This window comes from Amia ocellicauda, chromosome 11 (assembly GCF_036373705.1).
Source record: "Amia ocellicauda isolate fAmiCal2 chromosome 11, fAmiCal2.hap1, whole genome shotgun sequence".
Classification (NCBI taxonomy): Eukaryota; Metazoa; Chordata; class Actinopteri; order Amiiformes; family Amiidae; genus Amia; species Amia ocellicauda.
Window position 1 is genome coordinate 22271523 of NC_089860.1, and position 15499 is coordinate 22287021.

The 15499-nt window shown below is 41.2% G+C and overlaps 3 protein-coding genes across 4 annotated transcripts; all 3 read right to left on the reverse strand.

Moving 5' to 3' along the window:
* Positions 1 to 355: 355 nt before the first annotated feature.
* Positions 356 to 4971, reverse strand: endou2 (endonuclease, polyU-specific 2). 2 transcript variants are annotated; one of them, XM_066716960.1, is made up of 7 exons: positions 4584 to 4971; positions 3629 to 3759; positions 2903 to 3008; positions 2501 to 2622; positions 2047 to 2159; positions 1209 to 1362; positions 356 to 696 (listed from the first exon to the last, which is right to left on the reverse strand). In XM_066716960.1, the coding sequence occupies exons 2-7, from the start codon at positions 3728 to 3730 to the stop codon at positions 451 to 453; spliced, it is 843 nt and encodes a 280-aa protein (XP_066573057.1). In that variant the 5' UTR covers positions 3731 to 3759; positions 4584 to 4971; the 3' UTR covers positions 356 to 450. The 2 variants fall into 2 exon arrangements, with proteins under 2 accessions (XP_066573057.1, XP_066573056.1); XM_066716959.1 differs by having other exon boundaries at positions 4374 to 4971.
* Positions 4972 to 5053: 82 nt separating this feature from the next.
* On the reverse strand, positions 5054 to 9405 carry gnpda1 (glucosamine-6-phosphate deaminase 1). Its single transcript, XM_066716958.1, has 7 exons — positions 9248 to 9405; positions 8335 to 8472; positions 7924 to 8025; positions 7593 to 7775; positions 7108 to 7292; positions 6089 to 6263; positions 5054 to 5709 (listed from the first exon to the last, which is right to left on the reverse strand). The coding sequence occupies exons 2-7, from the start codon at positions 8456 to 8458 to the stop codon at positions 5609 to 5611; spliced, it is 870 nt and encodes a 289-aa protein (XP_066573055.1). The 5' UTR covers positions 8459 to 8472; positions 9248 to 9405; the 3' UTR covers positions 5054 to 5608.
* Positions 9406 to 9745: 340 nt separating this feature from the next.
* rnf14 (ring finger protein 14) lies at positions 9746 to 15267 on the reverse strand. The gene is made up of 8 exons (XM_066716961.1): positions 15163 to 15267; positions 14007 to 14168; positions 13608 to 13738; positions 12843 to 13355; positions 12435 to 12663; positions 11903 to 12075; positions 11622 to 11752; positions 9746 to 11131 (listed from the first exon to the last, which is right to left on the reverse strand). The coding sequence occupies exons 2-8, from the start codon at positions 14158 to 14160 to the stop codon at positions 11071 to 11073; spliced, it is 1392 nt and encodes a 463-aa protein (XP_066573058.1). The 5' UTR covers positions 14161 to 14168; positions 15163 to 15267; the 3' UTR covers positions 9746 to 11070.
* Between the last annotated feature and the right edge of the window lie 232 nt (positions 15268 to 15499).

The window sequence follows — 15499 nt, forward strand, 5'->3', positions numbered from 1 at the left end:
AACTTCAAGTTGATTGAAGTATCTGAACATTCTTGATCTGCATGTCACATTATTGTGTATGTTTGCATTATATTACTGGATATGTATTATTTTTAAGATGGTATGCAGGTAGGTTAATATCATTGATAGTTTGTAATAGTATAATTTAGGTTAGGAGTAGTATGCATCAGTAAAAGTATGTAAAAGTAAGTAGGTTAGAAACTGTAGTATAGCAAGTATGTTCATGATAAGTTTGTGCTTAAAACCGCTTAAATCTATTTTTTCATATTATTAATATTTACAGTTGTTTTCTATTATAACATCCACAAGAATGATTGGAATCTTTTCGAGAAGAATCACACACATAAATACTCGGTCTAGGTTTATTGTGTTTTTATTGGAAATAAAAAGACAAAAACAATACTTTTCACATGGGCTCTGGATATTTTGCTGTGAGGTGACAGGTCAGTTTCATAGATACTTTATGAGAACAGGGTAGGTGGTGCCTATGTGCTTTTGGTTGTAATGGTGACAGACAATCTCTACTTCATAGATGCTGAAGGACACTTTAACTCGTTCATTGGGCGAGGTCAAAAAACAGAGGGTGTAGAGGGCAAATTCAAACTCCGGACTGACACCAATGAAGATGCTGCCTTTGGGTTTGATTCCATTTTTCCAGCTGAACTGCAGGGCCACAATGTGCTTCTTCTCGTCGGGCTAGGTTAAAAAAAGATTAAGAAGAAGGAACAAGACTTCAGGTATTTATATATATATTGTTCTCAAGTGATTTGAGAAATAACACATTTCTAAAATACTCTATGCTACAGAAGGAGAGCTATATATCTATCATTCTATATATGAACTATCAGATTTCAGGTTACAGATTTAATGATCCCATTGTATTGCTTAACGTGGGTAATCCTATTTTAAAGTAAGGTGTGTGCCATATTGTATTACACTTGTTGTGTACGTGGTGGTCAAAGTCCAACTTTTACAGTCCAGGACTTTTTTAAACACAATACACTGTTAAGAAGATAGTAAATGCAACAATTCATTAACCCGCAATGCAATGTTTAGATTTATGAGAAAACAACCACTGATAGAAATTAAGTCTGGAAATAAAATAAAAATCTGACTAAAATGCACCTAGTCCTTTCTCCACTGGTTACCAGAACAGAACCAAAAACAATCAGCTTCTAAGGTTCTGATGAAACACTGTGTTTTCCTACTTTGGGTGAGTTTGCGTCCAGATTGTAGCCCTTGTAGTCAATGTGTCCCAGCTTTTCTTGCAGGTACAGCTGGATCCAGTTGTGGAAACCAATGACTGTGCGCCCCCCTCGCGTCTCTCCGACAAACACGTGTTCAAAACCCGACGAGTCCGGCCTGCAGGTCAGAGGGGAAACACTGAGGCCGGGCAGGGCTCTCCTGACACACACCAGCACCACGAATTTCATTACAATGTGTCTGTAGTGATGCTTACAAATGGTCACTGTGCTAAATCTTTATTATTATTATTTTTATTGTTGCTGTTATTATTCATTTTTTATGGTGATTTTGTTATCCCTGTAAAATAGCGTGGGTCAATGTGTAGAACATTATTATTAATAATAATAATACGTTAATGACAATGTAAGTATGTATGTATATGTATATTGTTATAATTTGATCCAAGGCAATCCAAAATCAACTAGTTACCGAACTGAGCTGGTTGAGACTGGTTTTGTTAGGCTGTTATAATTTTTACATTCCAACAATCACTGAACTCCTCTCACAGCATTTGTACTAGACTTCCGAGGAGGAGGAGAGTCGGCTGCACTCACTGTGCCCGGTATAGATTACAGACTAAAATATATCCTGTGTATAAAAGAATAAAAGATAGGTATCATACATCATCTACAATGTATTAAAATATGTATGTTTTTTCCATATGGGTGCTCCCTACAAAATTTGGAGTACAATGGAAAAAAGGGGGGGGGAGTCAAAGTATAGAATATATAAGTTAACAACTTCATTTTTCATTTTTATTTTTAGAAAAACTCACATTGATCATAACACTCCTTAGCTTACCTGCTAGATCCTTTTCTGGCATACAGCTCAAACCAAATGCGATAGAGCTGCTGTTTGAATTCCTCAATATCCCTGGGAGAGAGCTGCCTTTCTACCAGGTATTTATGGGCGATCTGCAGGGATCACATTTCAACACATTTCATAAATCCACATGAGATAGCATTGCCGCTCTGCCCTACCATGGTCACACCTTTGGAATATTTATCCCTATTTTAAATAGCTTCCTTCTTATGTAGATATATCTGCATAAAAGTAGCACAGTGTTTTAAAATAATGCTCAAACTGCAGTTTACTACACTGTAGTATTTTCGGTAGTAATGCTGAACAAGTTAATGATAAAGTTTGACCAACAAAAGTTTCCCAGTTGACTGCTGTCAATTCTCTTGGTAACTGTAGCCAAGAAGCAGTGACGTGAGGAAAAGACAGACGGTTCTGGTCACAGCTGAGCAGATACCTTCATGGTTGGAGTTTCCATGACAGAATCAAGGAACCTGTGGTTTTCAGCCACCTCTTCTGGGGTCACAACCTCAGGTTCACCGGCATCGCTTTCATAGTTATCAAGGAGAGAGATGAAGGCTAAGTGGAAGGGATAAAACACTCTGTTCAGTCTCTAGGGCCTGGACTACATCAAAACCTTGACCTGGCCATGAATCACTAATTACAAACCAGTACCCAGTTGTAGTTTAATTTATTGTACAGGTGATAGGGTACAGGTTTGATCAATTGTGATTCACAGATAGGTCCGAGTTTTCCGCTTGGCCTGGGCCCAGGTTTGCACTCTCCCGTAACCATAATGCTGAACAACTTTGCTAGCAGCCAAAGCAGGAATGTCTATTCACTGGGAAAAATGACTTACCAAAGAAGGTTTCCTTTTTAAAAATGTTTTCATCAACAAATGTGAACAGTGGGGAAGCTGCCCCATCATTTCCATCATCGCTGGCCTGCAAAATGCTCGCCTTTCCCTGGAAAGCAAAGAAGGGAGAATAACTGTCTAAAGACTTAGTAGCCAATCTTTAAGTGTCCATGACCTGCACAGACCTCTGGCACCCAGTGCTGTCAGTGTCTAATATCAGTAGTGGCAAATAATCCCCCCCATAAACTATATTTTTTAGTGAGTGTGTCTGTATCTCCAACTGTGGTGGGAACAGTAAGCTTGTAGCAGCCCCTTTTTAACTCTTGTGTACTAGGAAATATAATTCACTGCACAGTATACTGATTGGAAGTGGAAGTGGATGTTTTGTGCCTTTTCATTTGTCATACCATGATCATCAAGGAATCACATTTGTTTACAGATTCGTAATACAAAGGGCATGGAATATAATCCATGGCCCTTTGTAAGGACTGAATTTTGTCGAAGTAGCAAAATTGTCATTAAAAAAAGATTATTACAATTTTGTAAAGTTACGGTAAAAGAATATGAGACAGCTTTTCCCTGGACTGCTTTCAAAAATATTTTTCAATGCTAGAAGCTTTCATTGCTATGGAGTAAAAAACAAACAAACATTAGAGCCAATATTTAATCTCACTGTACATTTGCACTGAGCACTTTCTGCTTCTATTTGAAACTGTATCATTGTCGTACCTGCAGGGAGATTTTGTAGTCATTGCCAGGTTGTAGCCGGTTGACATCGTTGTCCCACAGTTCCTGTGCCATGGCTGAGAGTTCACGGTCGCTTTCGTTCATGATACGTCACTTCAGGTGGGGCAGGCTACCTGTGAATTCCATGTCAGAGTGAGCAACAACACTGGGGGACAGTGGGACGGGACAGGACAGGAAGTACAGATATCTTTCCCTCTGTGCTGGTTTACAAATATTTGCTGTAGCAGTTTTCTGCGGCCTGGCCTATTCTAACCTTGATGCACGGTGCCCTCGGTATTAAAATACAGATCCTACCCAGGCATTTCAACTTATTAATATATATAAAAAAAAAAAAAGTGACTTAGAGCAGACAAATATTACCATCAGACAAAAAGTTTTTACCTGACATACATAACAGAAGTCTACAGGATTTAAATAATTCTGACATATACATACAGTACATATTTATTACATATGGATACTACCCAGATGGGTTCATTTAGTAAACTCTTGTTTGGCCCAGAAAAAATAAACAATTTCAGATCAGTGAATCATTCAATAAATTGTAATTTGCAACTGCACTGCTTTGATCAGTCAAATCAGGTTTTGTAAAAAATAAAACAAATTGTACATCTTTTTTATTGCATTTGACTCCTCATAAATCCAGGCAAATTTGATTTGTGTTCTGGGTTTGGTTGCTAGAGCCTCCACAACATGAGAACGGTAAAATAATTATATAAAAGTTTACCTGACATTTCTCAGTAGAATACTGCGCTGGTGAGCCATAAATTCAGTCCATTTCTGTTGGCTTTCTTTCTCTACACATGAACACCCACATGCATACACACCCCAATACACACACTAACATTTGATTTTTGTTCTTCTTCTTAGCTTAGAGCATCTATGTGTATATTTCTGGACCTATTTGATTGCAAAACCCCCCTGTAAAAACATGTACCTCTTACTACTGCAGTACCATGCAGGAAAAAGACACAGTGGCGTTCCTACAGCACGAGTTGGGATACGGACAATTTTAAAGGGTTGTCCAGTGTCAGCAACTCTAACCAAATGGGATTAAACTGTGTGGACTGCTTTTGACTCTCTTGCTACACATGAATTCTGTCTTTGTTTTCTTTAGTAGGGCATTGTTCTTTTCAGTCCCGATTCCCTCCCCCCAGCCCTGAGCCCGCCTACTCTTGGGAGAAATACTGACAGGGCTCATTCAAGGTCATTTAAACCAGTGTGTAAATTAAAAAAATCTGGTTTTAATTTCTGGGTTGCATTCATCCACTCTGGCTTAACTCGCCGTCTGAAAATGTTCCTTGCAGTGACAACGACATGGGTTAGGGAGAGCAGACTAAGGGCCAGGCACATAGTCAACTGCAATGTGAAGCGACAACTATTTTCCACAAACAGACCACCAATTCATTTTTTTTTTTTTTTAAAGGCACATTTATTTCAAGACAGGTCAGATAATTATTACTACTTAAAAATAACTAACAAGCTTAAGGATCGTGACAGTCTACCTGACACTGAACGAAAGGACAAAAAGAGAATTTGAATTTTGAACCAAGAGCAATCCAAGAGTGCAATCTGAAAGCACAACAACCAAGACCATTTTTTAATTCACACAGTACTGAATGGTTACCTTGCCATAGCGATACAATTTAGATTACACATCTACCTTGCGAAGTTCATACTCAAAGGTGGTAAAGGTGTAAAGTAAAGGTGTTAAAAACCCAATTTCGGGGTCCTGGTTATTCAGATAATGAAGTGCTGTGGATCAGAAAGGGCAGACTCCTGTGAGTTCTGTGATGCAGCCCACTACAAAAATAGGGTATTTTCTTGTTAGATTTAGTGACCCAGATATCCCAGCAGAATTTGGTGTATTTTCTGCTGAAAAAGGCACCTGTGTGGCTGTCTTGTGTTATTTAGTCCATCAGGACTCTGGGAGATGTGCGTGGTGCTCTGGTTTCTCAGCCTTCAGTCGCTGTAGGGTTTCTCGATTATCTTTGCTGCATCGCAGCTTTTCTTCCCAGGGCTGGACAGGGGCTCCACCAGCTTGTTGTGTACCTGCATCATTCCTTGAACAGACCACCGATGTTTTGGGTTTAAATAAGACATTTCTAACCTCATAACATGCTTTTCAAATAGGTTTTTATTTCTCATAATAATCATTAAAAAAAAAGATGCAATGCAATTAAACGAGTAAACATTATTGTTAGCAAATGAGTGTTTAAAAATAAAGTGGGTGTGTAAAACTTAATCTTTGCAATTCAGGGAACTTCACTGTGAGAAAACAGGTTTATGTGTTGGATACAAGGTTCAGGTTTGTTCGGCACTCTATAAGGGATACAAAATTCTGTGACTAGAGTCTCTCACATCCCTGATTCATAGAAGGTGATGCTTCTTGAGTAATGGGCCCAGTAACTTTACGAGTAATGGGGCGGTATATTCCCCTACCTTTGAAGTACTTGACGGTTTTGACCCGCAGCTCCAGCGTGGCATCCTCGTCACACACAAACAGGGTCTGCGGGTGCTGCTGGAAGGCAGACACTGTCCACATGTGGTTGACTCCATCCTCAATGGCCTTGTACAGGGCAAATGCCTTGTGAGCTCCCGTGATGAGAATCATTACCTGAGAGTCCCATCATAGAAACAGTGTGCGATAAATCACACAGAAAGAGCACAAGAAAGGTTACAAATGAGAAGCACCTGTTTGGCACATCTTGCTCATTTGGTTTCTAGTAGCTCATCCATCTCAATGAATGTGCCTCAAGGTCTGACTTGGCTTCATGTTTTCTGAATTTAATTTGGATTGCTCTACATCAAGACTATGCTGCAAAAAATGCAAAGAAGACATAATAACAACAACAAAGAAGGACATGCATTTTGACATTTCTAACCCTGTCTCTGAAACCATTTGGAAGCCATTGTTATGGGCAAATAAATAACATCTCCAGTACACAGAAGATAAAAAGACTTCTTAGGGATTCAGGGATGAACAGGAACAAAGAAAGGTAAGAAACTTCTTCAAATCAGGAAGCAATCTAAATTAATCTTAATATACCGGAACTCTCAGGCTTTGAGATGGCAGAAGATGAAAATCATAACAGAGAATTTCATTAAAATGTCAATAACTTGATATTTCCTTTGCAGCTAATCCAGTGGGAGTCTCCCTCCACAGTCTTACAAGCTGGTGCGTGCCTGAGCCGTGGGGACTGAACAGTACCAGCAGGAGCCATGCCTGTCTGCCATGTGACACAGGAGCACAGCTTTTCTGTTCAGGGATCACAGAGTGGAAGGCAAGCGGATGTTGACGGACTTGCATGGGAGCTGCTGCAGGAAGTTTGATTTGCAATTGGTTATTCTACCTTGTGGGCATAAAATAGGATGCGGGGTGAGGGGAGTGGGCTGATGTGGGGATTATAAATGAGGAAGCGAAATCACAGAAGAAAAAAAGCTTTAATATCGGTCTCTACCTCCTTGGAGTCCATAACAGTTCCCACTCCCACAGTCAGTGCCATAGTGGGCACTTTGGACAGATCCCCATCAAAGAATCGGGCATTGGCCAGTATGGTGTCCAGGGCCAATGTCTTCACACGTGTCCGCGACACCAGACTGGAGCCCGGCTCGTTGAAAGCAATGTGCCCATCAGGTCCAATACCTGCACAAGAACAGGCTGCATGTGTTTTACCATTGACCCCCCTTATGCAATCAGAGTACTTACATTATTAATGAGGAATGCCCTAGCAAACAGAGGCCACCCGTTTTTGCCTAGTTATCCAGCACACACTTTCCCCCGTGTCGCCTCCCATGGAAAACTGAACAACATGATGCAACGCTGCCACGCGTTTATTAAAAAAGGAAACGGGCATCTTGATTGTAAGTGCTTCAGTAAGGCGATTGCTTGTCACAAACACATTCTGATGCACAAGGGTATAATTAGAGACAACAGCCACGGTACCTCCCACAAAAAGTTCGATGCCTCCTGCATCTTTGATCTTGGTCTCAAAGGAGTCACACTCTGCTTGCAGGTCAGGAGCGTTGCCATCCAGGATGTGGGCATTTTCTGCTCGGATGTCAATGTGCTTGAAGAAATTGTTCCACATAAATGAGTGATAGCTCTCTGGGTGATCTCTGGGAATTCCTAATGACAGATGACAAAGAAATGGATATACTTAAAACGATGAAGCATTTAATATAGTGATATTTTAGGGCGTATTTAAGATGTATTTTAGGGCATGATTTTAGAAACCGTAGAAAACCTGTTGTGTTAGTACAAGGGCACAACTTACCAACATATTCGTCCATGTTAAAAGTTTTAACATACTTGAAGGAGACCTCTCCGTTTTTGAAGTACTGTATCAGTTTCTTGTAGCATCCCAGCGGAGTACTTCCTAAGACATGACAGAAGACAGAAGACAAAAGACTCATTTCTCAGATGTGTTCAGAAGAGATATTAACTGTTCACAGTGTGTCTAATACAGTCAAGTATCAGTGATTTACATAGTCTTGAGAACAAAGTGTAGATTTTATATCCTGCATAACTAACTACTGATAGCAGGTACTGTTCAATCACATCCTGTAAATGGTAAATACAAAATGGTGCACTCATCTTGTATGAAGCTATTGATTTATTTAATGAATACAGTAAAGTCACTGTACAGTTTACAAAAATCTGAAGACAGCTTCAGCTGTTGACTTACCAGTGGGGAGCCCTAAGGTGAAGTACCGGTCAGGACCTGGGCCAAACTGTGCAATTCTGTTCCTGATGTATTTTGCTGCCCATTCGCTTGCCTGATCATAATCGTCCAGAATGATCAGCTTCATTGTAGTAAAAAATGCTGAAATATAGACACGGGAGTGAACGAATTGCCTCAACAGTGACTCAAGCCCAGAGACAATCTGTAAGTATGTGTTTCTGGTGTGATCACCACACCATGAGACCTTTAATCTTTTGACAGTTACTTGTGGAGCAATTGCAGAGCTATAAAATCATTAAGGGTCTATTTTATTGGGAAAAACTAAACAAGGGGCAAAGTTAAATCTTCTGCACACATAGAAACACACACACTCACTCACTTGCAATGAACATTGAGAGTCAGTACTCTTGCACTTATTCCCACTGTCTCTACTAGTATCTAATATAGAGGGGATGGGCGTTGTGTGCAAATGAATAGAGATTGGAAAATAAGGCACATCGGTGGTTTCCTAAGGCTCCGAGGTGGTATTGATTGTATTTTTAAAAGGCATTGCTCAGAAGAAATACTCAGCTGATAGGAATGCATTTAGATCTAGAGTCACAGTAGTTTTATGACGTGCATCTACTTATTCACTTGCACAGTATGCCATGGACGCCAATCTACCTATTATAACACTACTGCTACTATCCTACTTAATAACACTGCTGATGCATACTGCTCCTAACCTAAATATTACTTATTCAACTTACCTGTGAACTGTCGGTGAAGCTAATTTGCATAATACCCTAAAGATCACGCATATTCAATGATCCGAAGTACGAAAAGTACTATCGCATACAGCCAAACTATCCGCAGATGCTTACATTGCAAAAGTTAACAATGATAGTTTGTGTCGATGAGCTTGTAACAATCTTACCCTTAACAGGCTCTGGTGCTCTTCTTCAATCTCACGAAAGCAGGAACAGCAGCACGGAGCTCCAGTCATATGACACAGGGTGTGATGCGAGCGAGCAGGAAAAAGTGCAGAGGTCGCGTTTTTGTTGCGCAGATTTCCGCAGCTTTGCGCAGATGTGCATAATCGCACCGATGCCATTGGTGGAGCAGCGCAGAACCGCGCAGATCTGCAGGATTCCACGTATACTATTGGTGGAGCAGCGCATCGGTGGAATTCTGCGTATCTGTGCAGAACTACGGAGATGTGCGGTACACCAATGCGACCGCAATGCACAGCTTGCTATCTTTTTGCAGTCTCCAACGTCTTGATTTAACATTACAGCTAAAAAATGCGCATAAAATAATAAACACATGCTGGTTTCTTTCTTTCTCTATATAATATACATGTTTAATAACTATTCTATGTTACCCAGCCATAAAAGTAGTACATGGAGAGTGCATTGATGTAGTGAAACAGAAATTCCCATTTTAAATAGTTTTTATTTGAACGGAGTACAAGCACAGGTACCATTTGACTACATGTTATTGCTCCTATATATATATATATATATATATATATATATATACATATACTATTCAGACCACTTACTGAATGTTTGACTTTTTGTACCATGTAATGTTTTACAGTTCCCTGTGAGTGAATATAGTAGTTGCTATATAATGCTGTAAAATGCAAGTATGTAGGAATACAGCTGTCATCCAAATCAATAGGTAAATATGTGCTATGAAAACAATACAACAATATACAGGTCTTCTCACAGTCTGAATACAGAAGACATAATAAGCAGTATTAAAAAAAAAAAAACATCTGAACATCTGAACCAAAAGCTTTTATTAACTAATATTACAGTTTCTTGCAGCAAGCTTCCATTCCATTCTGCAACATCTGTCCAACCTGTACTTATCTCAAATGACCCCTTAATTACGTGACTGATCGTGATGCTGAAGATCATTTGAGCAAGGATTAAGTGCAGCAAATAACTGCAATGTTAGGGAATGGAAGCCACAGGCCGCCATGCCCTCACTGTATACAACAGGGGTGCCTTTCTGTCAGTTGTAATTTCCATCATTGTAGTCTACCTCTAAGATAGTCGACCGTGTATTAAGTGCATTTTCCATTATTTGAAAGCATATATAACAAACAATCACATTTTTCTTCTCAACCTCTTTCTCACTCCTACCCTGAATAAAATCTGCAGAGATTTTGTGAGCATTGAAAGAGCTCCAAGGAGAACTAACCTACTGAACTAGAAAAACAAAAGTAATATTTACCACACATTTATAAAATGTCAGTTACGTGATTTGCTTTAGATGTTTCTCCTTCAACTATTACAGAGGTTTGTTGGGTCAGATGAACCAAGGCCTACACTATGGCTAAAGGCAGGAGGGTGCCCAAAAAGCAGAGCCAATTAAGTACACCAGGGAAAAAAAAAAATCAGCTCTGAAAACACAGAACACTAGTTATGCTTTTTTCCCCTCCCTAACTCATGTGAAGCCAAATAAGGCCATCCAGATTAAATAAAACCTTCAACCCTGATCCAGCTACCAGCTGTAGTGTACCAACCAGGTGCTAGTGGGCAGCTTTTTAATCAATCTGGGCATCAGGAAAAATGGTTATAGGAACTTCTTTATTTGACTTCCCATGTCATGAATGCATTAATTCTCTTCATGGTAGGTTTGTTGTTGTTGTTGTGAACCTTTACAGGTATTATTCTGGCTCTGAGTTGAGAAATAAGGTGCAGGGAACAGCAGCATATAGGAAGGGGCCACACATCAGTCCTTCTGTCAGTCCTCTTCATCGCTCCACAGGTTCTCCTCATCGTGAATGTCCACACCCTGGAACAGCCTGCAAGCACAAGCCAAGGAGATGTAGTCTCATTAATGAGTAATATCGCTGCTTTCATTATAAATTCCTCATTTATTGTGTTTATTCTTGTATAGTTAAAAAATATATATTTTCTGTTATGGGGGGAAAAAAATGACTACAATAATTTAATCAGCATCTTGTTGTACAGCTAATAAGCTAGAAGTTTTGTTATTTTCACCTTAAATGGTCTGCTATAGAGTGAGTTTAAAAAGCAGCATCCATTATGTTTGTGGAGTGACAAGCTGCCATAAGCATCTGGTCTGCACAAGGCCTTCAAGGGTGCATTATAAAAGTAGCAGAAAGGGCACATTTTCATTTAGAATCTTTATATTATATTATATTTTCTCTACAAAATCCTTTCGCTTGCCCCTACACAAAGATACACCAGACAAAAAACAGAAACCTGGCCTCCTGCTGCCTACACGAGCACAACACAGAGATCTAACTCCATTGTGTGATGACCACTTACTGCCTGAAGCACTGTGAGGAAGTGTTGTTGAAGTGGTCGTACGGGTTGGCCCGAGTCAATGGAGCCAAGCACAGCCAACAGAAGTACTGCTTGCAGCTGGTGCAGGTCATCTTGTTGCAGCCATGGTCCTTCTGCAAAACAAGAGAGTTGACACCACTCAGCCTTGTGAGGGACAAGAAACCGGGCCACACAAAACTTCCAGAGGACTCTGACTGTAGCTCAAACAGAGCAGCACAGATTCCACTTTTGTTGTTTTAGGTGCGTGTGTGAGAGCTGTCTACCTGGATGTGAGTGCTACACCGCGGGCAGCACTTGGAGTTCTGCTCCAGCCACTCTTGGCTGAACGACTCCTCCACCGCCTTCTGGATAACCCTCTTCCCGTAGCGCTGCTCGAGGAAGCGCTTCTCCACCTCCCCGGCTTCCAGGTACTCATCTCGCAGGCTGCACAGCTCTTCTGCAATGCAGCACAATTAGCCAATCAGGTTTAATGAACACAGTCACACAGGACAAGCTGGAGGAAAACACAGTCACCACAGCACAGGACTTTAATCACGTGAAGTTATCTGCAGTCAGAGGCATCTGTCCGTCTATGATAATGTTTCCTCACTTAGGGATTTGCATTGTAACAAATACAGCAATTTAATAAAAAAAACATGTTTGCACTTTATCAAAGGCATGTTACATTTATAAATAAACGGAACATGTTAAGATCCTGTTTAATGTTAGGAGCACTACTCAAACCAAATTCAATAGGCAGAGTGTTTCCAATTCCACGCATTCACTCTGAAACACCTTACTGGACCTCTTGCTTACGTGCTGTGGCTTTGCAAGGCGACAGCCCATGATAGCCATGTTTACAGAGGCTGCAGAAGGCATACTGGCAGGTAGGGCAGATTCCCATGGTGGTGTCCGGCTCCACCATCACCGCTGAGCCGCACATCTTCCGGGGGCAGTACACAATGTCTGCCATGAGATCCAGGCTGGACTGGAGAAGGAGCCGGTCATAGCGTGCAAACAGCTCCTCTCCAACCAGGTTCTTGACCTGCAAAACCAAATTTTAATAGATTGTAGATACTAACATTCAAACACCTACCAGGTCAGTGTTTGGAATGGTTGGTGCTAAAAGAAGCTGCTTTTATTATCCTGTTCGACCAGATTATATATATTTTTTATTCTGTTTTTTAAAGTGCCTTTGGAAATGTTACCGTGTACATGATTTACCTGGGAAGGCATAGCAACAGAGTTGCACTCGGGCTCTGGGCAATTAAGGCACTGGACATTGCCGTCTCTGATCTGGATCTGGAAGTAGTCCGTCAAGCAGGCCTTGCAGTACACATGTCTGCACTCTTTGAAGCACAGGCACTCAGAGCCCATCTTCTCCAAGAAGCAGATCCCGCAGGAGTAAGCTTTGCTGTCGAAGGCCTTCTGCTGCTGCTCAACATCGAAATCCAGCAGCTGCAGGAGAACATTGGTCCTGGGGTCCACCTCCACAATGGCCCGCGGGTCCAGGCCCTCTCTCTCGCTCTCCTCTGCGTCCTCCTCTCGCTCCTTCTCTGGGGCTGCTTCTTTCTCCGGCTCCTTCCTGCCCTTTTCTGCCGTCACGATTTCCAGAGGGGACTCTATGCTGAAGAAGTTAAGGATGTCCTCTTTGAGAAACTGGATCCAGGAGAAGAGAACCACACTGCCCACACTCTCCTGCCACAGTTCGTCCAGGCGCTTGCACACAGCTCCCAGCTGAAAGACACCCCGTGCACTTCAGCAACATACTTTCACTCCACCGTTACTCAAAGCATAATTCGCAATTATGTTACTGAAAATGCAGGACCGCAGAATTCTCAATTGAAACTACTTTTCAATCCGTGTTAAAGCAGGTGGCTGCAAAGATCATTTCAATCACACAAACCAGCAACATCTCTGTGAATGAATTGTGATAACCTAACTCTTATTTCCTATATGATTGGTCTTCAAGGTCAAAGTTACACTCACCTGGACTCTTGAAAGCCATGTGGAGCTCACAGTGAAGACTGGAGAAGAGTTTGAAGGGTAATCTGAAGGAAGTTCGAAGTTCAAAACAACTGGAGGTAGAAAAGACACTGCGTATTCAATATGTTCCTCCCCTGAAACAAAAAGAAAAATGTTAGGGATCACGCTTTTAAAAACAGCAAAAAATCAGTTTAGCTGTGTGATGCTCATAATTAAATGAATAATTCAATGCAGATTAAATAAACAGTGCAATCATCCACTGTGGTGACCAAACTTCAGGACTAGTGCTTCAGAACTGCAATCTAAAGAAAAAAACACAGAACAGAGAAAAAAGAACAGAGCAGCCACTCCTGCCTCTGGCTGCCACGGGTTTCACACAGCGCACAAAGGCAGAGCACCTACCTTTCCCAAATATTCTGAAGTTGTGCGGCAGCTGTGGACAGACGCGGATCTCCCCTCCCTGTGCGGACTCGGCCCTGAGAAACTCGTCTTCATTGTAGATGCTCGCTAGGGCCAGCAGCTCATCCTCCTGGGCTTCCAGATCTTCCGAGGACATTTACATTCCTAGGGACACCCCACACCACCACCACCACCACAACTGGTCAGTCTTCACATCATTACAAATTAAGAAAGGCAGTTCCTTAGCTATGTAAAAGAAAATAACAATAAAAGAGCAATTTCAGCTGCAAATTGTGGTGTTAGGGTTGGTTTTCTGGTTAATGTTAGAGCTGATTTATCTAAGTCCAAAAACAGATTTACAAAACAATCACATTATATAAAACTCAAAATGTAATATCACAATTCTAACATCGATGTATGTATATGTGTATGACATTACAATTTGAGAACTTCAACCGATTATGATTACATTATTTAAAGAAAGTAATGTTTTGCATTAAGTAAACTACTAGAAAGCACTCCAGCGCATTTGGATTACCATTGTCTTTTCGCCGGGGCGGTATTTCCAAGTCACAGGGAACCTACACATTCATATACTGGTCGCGTTCTTGTAGCGCAGGTATCCGCAGTTCTGCGCAGATCTGCAGAATCCCGCCGGTCCCATTGGTGGAGCCGCGCAGACTCGCGCAGAACTGCGTAAATCTGCGCTATAAGAACCCGACCTTTACTCTCCATTGCATCTTCGTGTGACGTCTTATTTTGACGTGTCTCCAGCACGCTAACCAAACTCAATACGCGTAACAGCCCAGCGGCCAGCAAACTATGCGGGAAAAGAGCATTAAAAAGGGTACATCACTGTAGCCATGACATAGTTATTCTGCCAAGTTGGTGGACTTTTACCGCTCAGCAAAATAATCGTCAATACTATTGGAATTATCTCACAAAAACATTAATTTGCAGGATGCATGCAAATCATTTGAACCGCTGTAGATTCTATAGCACCCTAACGCAAACCTAGCCAGATTTAAACGTGGTTTTTAAACCGTGGCCATTACATTGTAATATGCAATAGACGCAAGGAAAGTAATCTGTTTGGTTTTCATAAGGAAAATAAGTTTCTTTCTAGATATATCCATATAAATGATTTTCCGATCCCTACCTTGTTCTTCCGCACCGACAGGAAGATACGATTACATATCTGTTTGGAGGTGGAGGTGGAGTCAAACCGCACAATCAGTTTCCAAAAAAACCTAGTGCCCCCTCTACAGGCCGCCGCATCTCCCTCCATTGCATTCCTCCAGCAACACCACTGAGCTCTTCTGTCCCGCTGCGGCCACCGTCGCGATACAGAGTTTAGCACTGTATACCGACCGAAACGTAATGTGACTCTCCAAGACTTCTGAGAAATTATATCAATATAGAAATAACTCGCGCATGCAGCAATTATTGAACCATTTGTGGACATATTATGTTGATGGTTATTGGTTATTTAAGTA

Excerpts from the sequence above, each read along its gene's own strand:
- endou2 (XM_066716960.1), bottom strand. The coding sequence starts at position 3,730 with ATGAACGAAAGCGACCGTGAACTCTCAGCCATGGCACAGGAACTGTGG. Across the intron at positions 3,009-3,628 it reads ACTACAAAATCTCCCTGCAG|GGAAAGGCGAGCATTTTGCA; the intron begins GTACGACAATGA and ends TTTGCTTTCCAG. Across the intron at positions 2,160-2,500 it reads TGGAAACTCCAACCATGAAG|ATCGCCCATAAATACCTGGT; the intron begins GTATCTGCTCAG and ends TGATCCCTGCAG.
- gnpda1 (XM_066716958.1), bottom strand. The coding sequence starts at position 8,458 with ATGAAGCTGATCATTCTGGACGATTATGATCAGGCAAGCGAATGGGCA. Across the intron at positions 7,776-7,923 it reads TAACATGGACGAATATGTTG|GAATTCCCAGAGATCACCCA; the intron begins GTAAGTTGTGCC and ends ATCTGTCATTAG. Across the intron at positions 6,264-7,107 it reads CTGTTATGGACTCCAAGGAG|GTAATGATTCTCATCACGGG; the intron begins GTAGAGACCGAT and ends TGGGACTCTCAG.
- rnf14 (XM_066716961.1), bottom strand. The coding sequence starts at position 14,160 with ATGTCCTCGGAAGATCTGGAAGCCCAGGAGGATGAGCTGCTGGCCCTA. Across the intron at positions 13,356-13,607 it reads CATGGCTTTCAAGAGTCCAG|CTGGGAGCTGTGTGCAAGCG; the intron begins GTGAGTGTAACT and ends GGTGTCTTTCAG. Across the intron at positions 12,076-12,434 it reads GCCTTGCAAAGCCACAGCAC|AAGAGCTGTGCAGCCTGCGA; the intron begins GTAAGCAAGAGG and ends GCTGCATTGCAG.